The sequence below is a fragment of the Rosa chinensis genome, chromosome 2 (assembly GCF_002994745.2).
Source record: "Rosa chinensis cultivar Old Blush chromosome 2, RchiOBHm-V2, whole genome shotgun sequence".
Lineage (NCBI taxonomy): Eukaryota > Viridiplantae > Streptophyta > Magnoliopsida > Rosales > Rosaceae > Rosa > Rosa chinensis.
The window spans coordinates 102338-115407 of NC_037089.1; the positions used below are offsets into that span (position 1 = coordinate 102338).

The 13070-nt window shown below is 37.0% G+C and overlaps 2 protein-coding genes across 3 annotated transcripts; both read right to left on the reverse strand.

Moving 5' to 3' along the window:
• Positions 1 to 92: 92 nt before the first annotated feature.
• On the reverse strand, positions 93 to 4868 carry LOC112186091 (methylenetetrahydrofolate reductase 2). The gene is made up of 10 exons (XM_024324455.2): positions 4215 to 4868; positions 4061 to 4121; positions 3706 to 3962; positions 2875 to 3048; positions 2666 to 2766; positions 2445 to 2556; positions 2094 to 2174; positions 1821 to 1998; positions 567 to 901; positions 93 to 485 (listed from the first exon to the last, which is right to left on the reverse strand). Exons 1-10 carry the CDS (start codon positions 4617 to 4619, stop codon positions 402 to 404), a joined length of 1788 nt encoding a protein of 595 aa, XP_024180223.1. The 5' UTR covers positions 4620 to 4868; the 3' UTR covers positions 93 to 401.
• A 798-nt stretch (positions 4869 to 5666) lies between these two features.
• On the reverse strand, positions 5667 to 12795 carry LOC112190534 (histone-lysine N-methyltransferase ASHH3). Of its 2 annotated transcripts, XM_024329967.2 has the most exons (14): positions 12626 to 12795; positions 12064 to 12193; positions 11675 to 11789; positions 11107 to 11206; positions 10516 to 10594; positions 10247 to 10418; positions 10080 to 10160; positions 9738 to 9912; positions 8963 to 8990; positions 8737 to 8833; positions 7050 to 7098; positions 6820 to 6903; positions 6165 to 6220; positions 5667 to 6065 (listed from the first exon to the last, which is right to left on the reverse strand). In XM_024329967.2, exons 1-12 carry the CDS (start codon positions 12641 to 12643, stop codon positions 6832 to 6834), a joined length of 1116 nt encoding a protein of 371 aa, XP_024185735.1. In that variant the 5' UTR covers positions 12644 to 12795; the 3' UTR covers positions 5667 to 6065; positions 6165 to 6220; positions 6820 to 6831. The 2 variants fall into 2 exon arrangements, with proteins under 2 accessions (XP_024185735.1, XP_024185737.1); XM_024329969.2 differs by lacking the exons at positions 5667 to 6065; positions 6165 to 6220 and having other exon boundaries at positions 8737 to 8829.
• Positions 12796 to 13070: the final 275 nt, after the last annotated feature.

Here is a 13070-nt window from a genome sequence, read left to right on the forward strand (position 1 = left end):
TGCAAAGTGTACTGTAGAATGATTTCTGAGAATGCCCATCACTGCCCAGTAATTCAACTAGCATAATCATGTTAACTACTGTTAATTGCATCTTGAAAACCATACCCAATAAATTATATTAATAGAGAATGACCATCTATTATATTTCAAATAATATGTAAATTCCACAACTTGGTATAAGCAAATCCATAAAGAACCAATTATGAAGCCGGGACGTTGACGAACTTTGGTATAAGCAGAGAATGCAGATGCAATTTGCACTGAAGCAGGGCCGCAGGGGAGGTATCAAAATCCCAATTTGTTATTATTACACATCCCACTGACAATAAATGAAACCGGACTTGCAAGGAAAGCACCAGCCTAATGGCTGATGGGATGCAAGAGACAACAAGCAAGCCCCTCTAGAAATTAGCAAAAACAGTGAAAAGGTCACCATGGATGTAGTCATTATCTACCAAGCTGACCAAGAAGTAGCTATTCTGCACCTGCAAAGGTAAGTTGTGTCAACATAACTACAATAAATGCTACTGATTTTCAGTAAAGGGAAATGAAGCAAGAAAGCAAACCTCTTCAAGTAATTTCCTAGATGAGTCGCTCTCAGGGTACAAGCGACCCCATCCTCTTGACCAGATTTCAAATGCCTCATCCTTCCAAACCATAAAACTAGCAGGATCCACAACAGTCGGTTGGATTATCTCCTTTGCTGGGAAGACTCCCCATGTCACCGCATTTACATCAGTTCGACTGATATTAGATATCCAACTCCCTTCTCTATTAACAGCCATGTATGTAAGAGATGGAAGTGCCTTGCATTTGTCAACAAGAGTACCCAACTTCTCCTTGGAACAGAAAAACTCTACATAGGCTTTCTGATAAACATATCCTCCAGGCCCACCCCATCCTGAATTACAAGTCAGATACATTAAACATTTCCGGATTTAGTATTCATCTAATCATGGTGAGGGTAATCATTTAGAGGATGAAGAAGAATACAAACTCAAGTACATCCTTAAAATATGCGGGAGGGAGGGAAGGAGGAATAGGTACACTTTAAGCAAGGAGATTTGACCTTCTATCGTACGTTAAAACTAAAAAGCTTCTACGATGATCTTTATCAATTTCAGAGTATTTTTCCAATGCAGATGAAAAGTTTACTCGTGAAATTTGAGGTACAGAAGAGATTTTCCAAAACCATAAGATCAGTTACACACAACAAAGGAAGAAAGGTCTAATGAAAGTCAGACTTTTGATTGAAGATCCAACAGATATCAATACAAGTCATGAAACCCCACAAAGGTACTACTAGTACTGATTAAACCTCTCAGGGATTTGTCATCACCTTTCTGAACTCAATGTTGTCTGGTGAAATTTGATGTACAGAAGAGGAGATTTTCCAAAACCATAAGATCAGTTTCACACAACAAAGGAGGTACAAAGGTCTGATGAAAGTCACAGACTCTTGATTGAAGACCTAACAGATATCACTAGATTCATGAAATCCCACAATGGTACTACCAGTATTGATTAAACCTAAGGGATCTGTCATCACCTTTCTGAACTCAATGTTGTCCCTTCTGAGAAAAATTACCACTTGATCTTAATGAAGATCAAAATGAACCCATATCATATGGAATCTTTAAGTCATGTTGATTTATGGCTCCAATAAGACTGTCACTACTATAATTATTAGGTTACTTTCAGTAATTTAAATCAATCTCTTCTCATTAGAATTCAAGTAATGTCTCAAAAGGCTTTCACAGAAATGGGATACACACACATACTTATCATGACCATGCATGCATAAATAAGTTTCTACTTACCAACAGATGGTGAATCAGATCTTTCCCCATTTATTGCTGGTTGGCTGTTGATGGTAAGGAAACCCTTTGTGTTGATTTTCCCCAGCTGTTCATTTATGATCTTCGTCTCTGGCTGAAGCCCATCGAGTTCTGACCAAGGGCTACTTCTCAACTTTCCAAGGCAGAATTTCTCAAATTTCTGATTTGTAGAAAATTTAATATGTCAATTTTATATCTAAATGGCTGAGTGTAAAGCCACCAAAAAAAAAAAAAAAACACTGGATGGTACTTCACCTCATGAATATCTTCAACACTTTTCAGTGGGACAACCCATTCTTCAACAAGTTTCTTGTCACGTGCACGTGGTCGCATGAACTGTTAAGAAACTTAAAGTCATACATAACTAACTCTAGTGCAGAGGGGAAATATAAGCGTTGAAAGGACATGCCTTTCAGCAAAAGTGATGGCTAGTAACTTTAAGCAAATAAAAGTAAATTGGATTTTTGTTAAAAGTAAATGTTTCTTTGAGAGAACATCATGGCAAAATCCAAGAATATAACTGTTTCCAAATTTTGATAAGTTTCATAAAAAAAAAAAATCACAGAACAATAGTAACCAAGACTAAATGTTCAGTGACTTAGGTACCTGGTAATCAGTTAGTGCACCATATGAAGGATTACGAGAATCACCCCACCGCCCATGTGGGTACAGGTCCCAGCCTATGGTTCTTGATATGTAGCTCTTAGGACGATTAGCCCTACCATCAGTTGTGAGGATGATTAGACAGTGAGAAAGATGTAATTATTTAATTTATGTTTTTCTTTACGAAGTAAAGGGATGATAACAGTATGGTGTGGTTTGCATACCAGAAAATTGGACGAACATCTTCTTTAACACGAAAAACATTTGCAGGGCGTCTCCAAGGTAAGGGCCTTGATATTTTGGCCTCTTCAATCAAACCAAGATTCTGCAAAATTAATCAAATCAGAAGGGACGAGATTATAGGGCAAATAATGATAATCCAAAGTATATTATACAAATTAAGTCAGACACATAGAAATGTATGAGACCAAACCATTAGTATAGCCAATGCTGATTTCTCCATGTTCAGTGTATAAAGATGCAATGTCCTAATCCCATGAGCTAAAATCTTCTTGCACATTTCTGTTCCAAGGTGAATTCCATAAGCTCTGACAGCTTCTTCATTGTCCTTAATAGGTTCCAAGGCAGCAGTAACCTCAGCTGGTATCTACAGTATGTCATCGATTGTGCACATTAAAATTGATATCAAGAGGGGGGGGAAAAAAGGTTGAATGAAATTAAAAGGGAAAGTAGCACATACAGTTTTTCGAATTTGGTAACTGTGCATTTTATATTTCATGTGTGTCCAATGTGTGGCAACAGCTAATTGACTCATGGAATTGTACATTATATCAGCAAGGAGTCTACGAGTTAAGGAATTTTTCCTACAGTGTTTGAGTCCCTATTTTCCCACGCTCTTTCCATCACAGCCATTATGAATCCAATCTTTAGAACTCTAAATCACTGTACAAAACCCCAATTTCTTCCTCTACAACCCCATACCTTATACTAGCCAGACATATGATCTTGTGTGGCTGGTTGTCAGACATGTCCAACAGAAACAACCAGACCACTTTTTAACAAGGACAGAATAATGCCGGAATATATAGCATTTAGGATATACATGTCAAGAAAATATTTTTCATCCCTCACCAGATTTTGTCCCATCTTCTAGAATTTTATAAGACATTAAAAGATAAGAAACCTATAATGTATGGGATCTGCTACACAGAGATTGTGAAGATGTATACAAAAAATCACAATCAGTTAAATTAGGACTAGCATATGATAGAGAAATTAATGAATAGAAAAGAAGAGGCAATACCTTTGTTTTGCAGAAACCAGTCATGCGTATGAAACCTTTGTAGTTATTAATAGGCATAATTCCAGGAACAATGGGACAAGTGATTCCAATTTGGCGACAGTCGTTGACGAATTTGAGGAATACATCAGTATCGTAAAATAATTGAGTGACGATCAAATCGGCACCAGCATCAACCTTTCTCTTGAGATAAGCCAGATCACTTTGATAGGACTCTGGAGTGGCGAGGCCATCGGCTTCAATGGCATCGGGATGTGCCTCTGTAATAAAATCAAAAGAGGATAAGTCATGCATTGGCTTGGTGATTCTTGAATTATATCATAAACAAATAACAAGAGGCAAGAGCGCGTGTATATACCTGGATAACCAGCAACAGTGATACCAAAGTAGTCACCATATGTGGCTCTGATATGAGTGACCTGATGAGTTTGCATTAAGTAATTAGATTAAGCAAGAGTAAGAGCATTCTCAGAAAGAGAAAGAAAAGAAAAAACAAGAGATAGCAGCAATACCAGGTCGAGGGCGCAGGCAAAGCCGCCTTGGATCTGAACAAACTTGTCCTGGCCATGGGGTGGGTCGCCGCGGAGAGCAAGAACGTTCTGGAGGCCGTTGGACTTGATAGTCTGGAGGGCATGGTCGATCTTGTCGACGGGCATGTTGGTGCAGGTGAGATGCATCATGCTCTCGACGCAGATCATGTTCTGCATTTTGTTGGCGATGTCCAGAGTGAGATCGGCAGTGGAGCCACCGGCGCCCCAAGTGATGTCGCAGAAGGCCGGATTGTGAGCCACCATCCGATCCATTCTCTCCAGCAGGTTCTCCACCCCATCCTCCGTCTTCGGAGGGAAGAACTCGAACGAGAACACCACCTTCTTCTCATCCGCCAATGCCTCGTGGATTTTGTCGATCACCTTCATTTTTCTATCTTCTCTGAATTGTGAACCCCAACCCTCGACTCTCCCTCTCTCTCTCTCTCTCTCTCTCTCTCTGTATTTAAGATGACACTATGGCCCTACAATCCTAGATCTGTACTCACTCACTCACTCCCACCAGCTCAGAGTCACCGACACCACACGACGTCGCCTCCTCTCCGCTCTTGTTTTCGCTTTTAGATTCAGATCCAGAACACAAGCGAAGCGAGTAACAAATTGGTGCCAATCTCCCTCCCTTTTTTATGTATTTATACATCCCAGATCATACCAACCCCAATAGTTGCACCAACCACGACCGGATTCTTTCTCTGTCACGACTTTTACCCAAACTTAAGTGTTAAAAAGAGTTTTTATTTTATTTTATTTTTTGAAAAGTTCATTTTAGTTTCTTTTGTTACTGAATGAGTTTCATTTTGGCTCTTTAAAAAAACAGAGATTTAATTTTAAATTTTACGTCATTCAAATATTCAAATAACATATAACATAATTCATTTTGAAATTGATAATGATAAATATTTTACTCCTGAAAATATTAGTAGTATATATAATAAGAATTAATTGCATCTCGAGCTAAATTTCTTTCGAAAATATCACATTAAAATTGGAAGCTCATACACAATAATTAATATTCTGCTCAATGAAAAATCTGATTAGTTGGTGAATGACCTTTTAATAGAAATAATGAGAAATTGAGAACCATACTTGCTTCATACAATTAGTTTTACACCGACCTTTAGGAAATATACATGCCAGCAACGAATAGTACCCTTGACATTGCGAATACAAGTATACGTCACATCCTTCTCTACACCCTCGGTCCCCACTCACACCCAGACAATGAGAAAAATGGTGAGACGCTTTCTTTAATCGGATTGGGTTGGTGCCATTGGACCTACCATACCTACTACCTCCACTCACTCTCATCACTCACCCAATTTCTCGGCAAAACCGACATATCCCCAACCCCAGAAGCCCTCAGAATCTCATATAGTCGTCTTTTTTTTTCTTTTCTTTTTTTTTGACAACAAGCTCTCAAACGTTAAATAAAAAATATAATAAAAAGGAGAAAAAAGTTTATCACAGGGCTCAAGCAAAGCAATCGTGCGTCACTTGGTGTCCATAACTAGCTTTCTCACAACCAAATATCCTTATTCCAGTCTATCCAGCCAAAAAAATTTCACCAACCACTAATTCCCCATGCTTATACAAGAACAGTTCACAGTCGTTGAAAAAAAAAAGAAAAAGGAAATATAATTGATACAACATTCGTACATTCTTTCTCTTTTTTCGGGGGGTGGGGGGCGGGGTTGGATTATAAACACTTTCATCCATAAATTTGTTACAACATGCATTGCAAAGAATTGATCCTTGGTTAATGCAACAGCAGAGGAAAGGTAAATCGAGCGTTACTAACTTTACCGGTTACTGATCCTGCAACAGAACGAGGTTGGTAAATATTAGAGTGACCTAGTTGTGCATTCAGTTTAAAGCAATTTTTAGTCATGATGGCTCATAAAGGGATGCACTTACTGTTCTACATGTTACAGTTGCTGACGACCACAAGTCATCCTTGCTTGAACAAATTCCTTCAACCATTAAAAACAACCAGCAGAGCAAAGATATCACCAAACATGCCACAAAGAAAGTAGTGATGCAGAAAAGAAATAAGCAGTAATGCAACACACTGCTTTTTGGCAGTTAAGTAGCAGTATTGTAAAATAAATACAGGAACATGAATGTCCATCGCACAGTGGCATATAAGTGACTACTGCAACCTCTCCATGGAATTAAAGCAAAGGAATGACAACATATCCATGCAAATACCCAAGATGCAATGAGCCATATGTGAAACCTTGTCCTCCCAAACACCCCTTCTTCCCTAACGTTATAAACTGTGATAGAAGTTAAGCACTCCATTTCTACTTCAAGATATGAAAGTACAATCTTATATAATGTAATTAAGTGTAAACTCTAATACCTGTGAACCGAGTGAGCATCTTTGATCAAAATAAAGAACTTCTCTAGACTAAAATTTTGTTTAGAAAGTGAAGAGTTGGCAAATATGATCAAGAGACATCAGAGGCACTGGGATAACCATGATGATGGTGATGATATATATGCGCGCGCACACACACACACACACATATATATATATATATATTAGATATATGTGATATGTACTTGCCTCAGAATACTATCACAATGTTACAAATTCCCATTCTTCTTTCGACATGTCCAGGATTTCAATGCCACCATCTTCAAACATGATCTGCAACCAAAAACACATATCCATCTTCAAACATGCTCTGTAACCAAATACACATGCCCATTTCCAAATTCTTAATTTTACAATACCCTAAACCCTAGGTGTGACATGACTCTGGAAGTTTATCTACAAAGATCAACAGCTCTTACCGCGTGTTTTTTGGAATGATTATCAAACCGTTTGATAACCCCAAATGACCTGCAATGTACAGACAGCAAAAAGAACTACTGAGCATATAAAATTCTTTTACAACAAAACAATGTAAACTTAAACTTGCACAATAGTTGTAGAAACTGAAAACTCCTATCAGAAAGAAATTAAAAGGAAAAGTAGCAGCACAATGAGTCATTATAACTTTAACAAACACTCAACAGTGAATGCAGGACTTCAGTTCACCTAATCTTTTCTGTCGGAAAATAAGTCAATGGAAGAAGGTTGTAAATATCTGTTTTAAGGTCAAATTCAATACGTGTCTGTGAGAGAGAGCCATAACAACATGACTTTTGACACTGTTAACTTCTGTTGATCTAGCCAGAAGAACACTTACATCCTTGAGCCAAGGTTCGCGTACCAAGCGCCAGAGGGGATATGATACCCAGTATCACTCCAAAACATTTCATACAAGTTCTTTAAGAACCCAAACCTTTTCCTACTGTTCCCACTGTATGTGTGGAAAACAAATACAATTTTTTTTTTTTCAATTTTGGCCCCTTGTCTGGTTGTTTTATCATCTTTAAACTTTCCCAAGGCATTGCAGGTTGGCCACCATCAAGACCACTAAACTAAACCCATGATTTCAGCAACAGTTTACAAAAAGATTACAAGCGCAAGTATCAAATATTATATTTCAACTGTGGCCAACATGTATGCAAAGAACATCGGTCATATTAACTAAAGACAGTCTATTACCAAAATTATTATACATAAAATATGCATAACTGTTCCTTAACATGAGAAAAGTGACAAAGCGACAAGTAGATCGACCATTAATCACTATTGATCCTCTAACGCTACTTAAATTTGTAAAATAACTAAAAGTAAGCCAGGCAAGAACAAGTTCTGATACTTAAGCAGAACATAGGACCATGATGGTTCCTTGTGCTCAACAATGTTGGGATTTGTGAACAAGCCAAATAACTTCCAAGAGACTCACTATTGTGCAGAAACCAAGAGGCTTTCTTATTAGAAGATGTGGCCAAGCGGGTTACAAGAGGTAAGACGCTTCTCACAAAGCACCGACCCGACTAGTTTTGAGATTCCCGAGTGACCATAAATAAATCATAGAAAAAGTGAAACTTCTGATCTAATATGAAAGAAACAAAGGGAAAATACATCGGCACCCTCTACTTTGGGTCATTTTCATGTTCCCTGTAGTTCTAGTTTTTGCAATCATGTCCTTGTAGTTAGCTAACAGTAGCAATCAAGAAGAATTAAGTATTTCGTCATTTTTCTGAAGACAGAATAGTCACTTGAGGCTTGTGTTCATGGTGAGTGCCAGTTTATAAGGCTCATTAATTTGGCAAATTTAGTTCATTCAGTTTTGGTCATTCTATTCGAGATAGGTCATTTACACTTGGGTCCCTGCAGTAACACTGTATGTGAGACTGGCATTACAACAGGGAACCAAGTGAAAACTGACTCAAATTACAAGGACCAAATTCGTCCACAAAAAGGAAAGGAAATTCTAGAAAGCACCAAAAGGCCTAAGAAAAACTCACATCCATCTTTTGGAAATAAGAGACTTAAAACCAGGACAGAACCAGTTATACACTTTTCATTCCTGGTATTGCACAACAATTCCTTAGAATGCATGGTTCATAGACATCCTGAAATTACCTCTGATTTATGGGACGACGTATTTGAATCACTTCATCAATGCAATTACAAGCAGTAGCACCTTGGTTATGGTCCTTACGGATAGGTTGAGAACTTCCTAAAAGAAAAAGTAAGAGGTGGTAATAAGAGTTTAAACAAAGAATTTCAGAAACTTTGAATCACTAATAGATGACAATATTGATAATGTAATTTATGCAAACACTGACTGTAATAGAAGAAAGCTCACCTATAGGAAAACCACCATTCGGATAAACCTTTTCCAGAAAATAGTCCCACAATTAGTCCAAGTTTGCAAAACCATACCATGCACGCACATGCACAGGCACACACAAAGAAAGAAAAGAAAAGAAAAAAAATAAAAAACATTTCGGCAACTAAAACTTCACAAAGCCAAAAGTGCATTAAATCATTGCCAGGCGCCAAGATAAAAACATTTATTTATGGTCACCTCTCAAGCTCCCAATATCTTCTTACGATTCTTATACTTTTAGTTATTAGTATTTTATAAATTTAAGCAAGACTCATTATATGAATTCTTACTAAACTTTAGGTACTAATTTAGAAATCAAAAATATGTTACCAGTACTGGAAAAATTGAACCTTCTCTGTGTGTAACACTGTCGTTCCTACCTTCCTCTTCTTTCTTTCAAAGCACATGTTGCTATAGTTCTGTAAAATGTCTAGTTTCTGTATCCCTACCTCGTCATCTCATCAAGTATATTCTTTCTGGAATGATACAAACCATGTGCCTAAACACTCATACGAAAATTACTCTATATCTACAAACATGTATGTGAAGTAAGCACTAACCATTAGCATATCCCAACATAGCAGAACATAGTAGTTAAACACAAAATAGCATGTATTATAAATGCATGCATGCTCTTTAGACCAGTTATTACAACCTTCATGGTAGAGGAAAGGACCAATAATTACATGAAACTGTAAAATAATTGAAACTAAAATATTTGGAAGAATGTTAAAAGCAAACCAACACTAACATCTTTTGCAGAGAGCATTGTTTTCACTTTGGGAGAGGACACAGCCACCTGGCATGCTACTAGTTTCAAAGCAGCAACTGATGACATCTTTGGTTTGGTAGGTCGTACACCAAGTTTTTCACGACAACCAACAGCACCGCAATGGCAATCTTGATCTGCACCAAATTGAACAAACCTGCTGAATTTATTAGACTGGACTATAGTGATATAACATTAACCGCTAGTAGTGTTGTACGGCGATGGAAATACATCAAGTTGATGATTCTAGAAACATATGCTTCTTAAGCAAAGATGAAACAATTAATCAAAGTACTCAACTAAAGGTTATGTGGGTGTTCATACTGATAATCATAGGTGAGGTGATCGCCCTTTTTTATGTCGCAAGTTGCAAATATGCCTATTCTTGTTTCACCATCGATTATCCTTCACAAAGAAATAGCGAAAAAGTTATGCAAGATAGAATACAACAATTACAACATTTAAATCAGTATGAAGGCCCAGTAGAAGACCATTTTTGCATCTCAGTATTGGGACAACAGCTATGGTTTATATATCTTGATTTGTTCCCCTTGTACGTGGCGTCAATAACCATATCTCGATTGATTTCACATAAGTAAAAGTTTGTTTCTCCACGGTGTTTCATATTCCAAAGCCTTTCCTCACATGTTTTGTCATCAATAACTGAAAGAAAGAAACACCATTGATTAATAGCCTTCAATAGGAAACATGCTATTTTTACTCAAAGAGAAAGCAAAAATGACTAAAAAAAAAATATTACCTTCTCCAACGTATTCTATCACAAATTCTCCTTGCTTAATATCTTCATCCGCCACAATTCCAGAACCACATTTCTCAGTCTACAATAAATACCTTACTTTAACTCAGTGCACAAAAAGTGACTAAGACAGAAGAGAAGTTATAGAACAAAATATCCATTTATATATATAAAGTATTGAATTGCGAGGAAAAATTCATAACAAAGCTACCCAACAAGCAATACCCCAGTCAACCCCTTATGTGGAAAATAGGTTGCCCCAGAATCGATCTTCTCAGATTCAAAAGTTTATCACAGAAAATCTTGGGTGAATGTTGTTCAAATAGTCAAATGTAGTAACATAGCACCTAATTAGTTGCCCAGGATCCAAGGTTTTAATAAATGTCCACTAACATAAGAGATCAACATCTGATTAGACAGTCAGTTATCTACACAATGAACTTTTTATCCTTCAACTTATGCAAGATTGTATGTTTGAAAACAAGAGTAGCAAGGTTGCAATCTCCGGTCTATGAAATCTTTCTCTATTTAAATTATTCCCTTTTCAGAAAATGTATTCACAACATTTTAACCACTACAACATAAGGCAGATACCTTCACCAGTTTCATCTTCTTCACAGGCCGGTGCTGGAATGGTTTGTTCAGACATGAACTTCCACATTTACAGCCTGAGGAGCAGCTAGACAGTAGCATCCTGCAGAAATTATACAATCAACTTATTTTAGTTTTGGTTAAAATATATAACCTGAATGTCCACTATACTATCACATAGAAATCTAAGGACCCATTCCTAAATCTGCCCGCATCCAAAAGTATATATTTCTAAGATTAAAAGTAGACAGGTGTCACATGCTTACCTCATCCATTAATCAAATTCAATGAAAAGAATAAATAATAAGAATCAGAGACCAACAAAATGCATCATTCTATTGATGTAGATGTGTGCATACTACTTTGATGAGAATCAATGTCCAAAAGACAAGCACCACTCACTAGAGTGGACCACTGCCCAAGACTAAAGATATGCAGAACTTACTACATGTAAGCAAACTTTATCAAAATGAGAGTTCAAAAATCTGACATTAGGTAAAGAGACTATGTTTGAGGATTCATGTTGAAACATCAAGATGATATAGACATCATTGACCAAGACTGTCCTCACCCACAATGGCAATCTCTACCACAAACACTAGGAGACCCTGGTGATGATGGGCAGCATGAGCAGAAAATTCCATCATCTTCAAGTCGTCTTTTAATCCTCTTAGTGAGATATATATCTTAAATTTGTCAAAGAAACTAAAAAGTAGAGAGAGAACTGAAGTGAAAATACTTCAATATGGATTAAATCATTGAATGAAAACGCAGACAGTAAGTAACAATTAAGTTGAACCTATGAGTTATGTTAAAAAAAAAAAATCAGAAAAATAGGCAGACAGTGTCTGGAATGATTGAGTTGCAGCAAAGTTCCTAATAAAACAGTAAATCACAAAACAATTTTCTAAATGATAAATCTGTTCAGTAAAGATATAAGTCGCAAATATAAAAGGATACTGCGCTTTATAAAAGTGTAGTTCATGGGTTTCCATTTACTGAACCAATCTGGAAGTTCAAAATCCACAGGACTTCCAATCTGCTTCAGCAACTTGTTGAATACATTCCCAATGTGACTGCGCTCAGTATGCTGATAAGCACAAAACACAAAATTTCATAAGCAATGGAGGAAATAGTACCGATAAAGCAATAATTACACTGATATCCGATCAAAGCCAAACGAGAGAGAGAGAGAGAGAGAGAGAGAGAGTGCAGAAATTACTGGAACAAAGAAGAAAGAAAACCAAAAATCTGTCAAGATTATCATGAATTAACTAATGGAAAGACCAGAGACCAGTGTAGGCTTTGTCCAACACTCGAAGCAAAGCCTGCTCGCTTTGTTGTAAATTCAGAATTCAAACAGGTAATAACGAACCAGAAGCCATAAACCAGCATATTGGATATTGGAAAAGGAAGATCCCACTAAGGACTATCAGAGGCTAAATCTAAACACAGTTGTGAGGAAGCCACATTATCATTCAGATCAAGATAAAATTTGAAAGAAAGAAAGGAGATACACAACCTTCTTCATAGCAGGCATCGCACCAAGAACCACCGACTGATTTGGAAGGAGAAACAGTGGAGGTGCTACTACTCTATTTGTGTTTTTTGCTCGCTACTATGACAGGACAGGACAGGACTGGAGGGACGATAACCAGAAATCGTGGCTGCGACGGGACACGCCGTTCGGGGTAATACATACATGGAATTCCGTCTATTCCCCTTTATATCTTTTCAAACCAATTTGGGTAATTTCGGAATTTCGTTTCCTCAACTTTTTCTTTTCTTTTTTATTATCATTTTTACTAGCCATTCTCCACACATGTTCTGCATGTGTAAGTATTTTTTATTTTATTTTTTCAAAAATAAAAAAGAAATCTGTCATTACAAAGAAAAGATAGTGGGAGTAAAAAGTGGGTTGTGATTTTTTTTTATAATAAAAATACATTTTGTAAATGTCATAATTG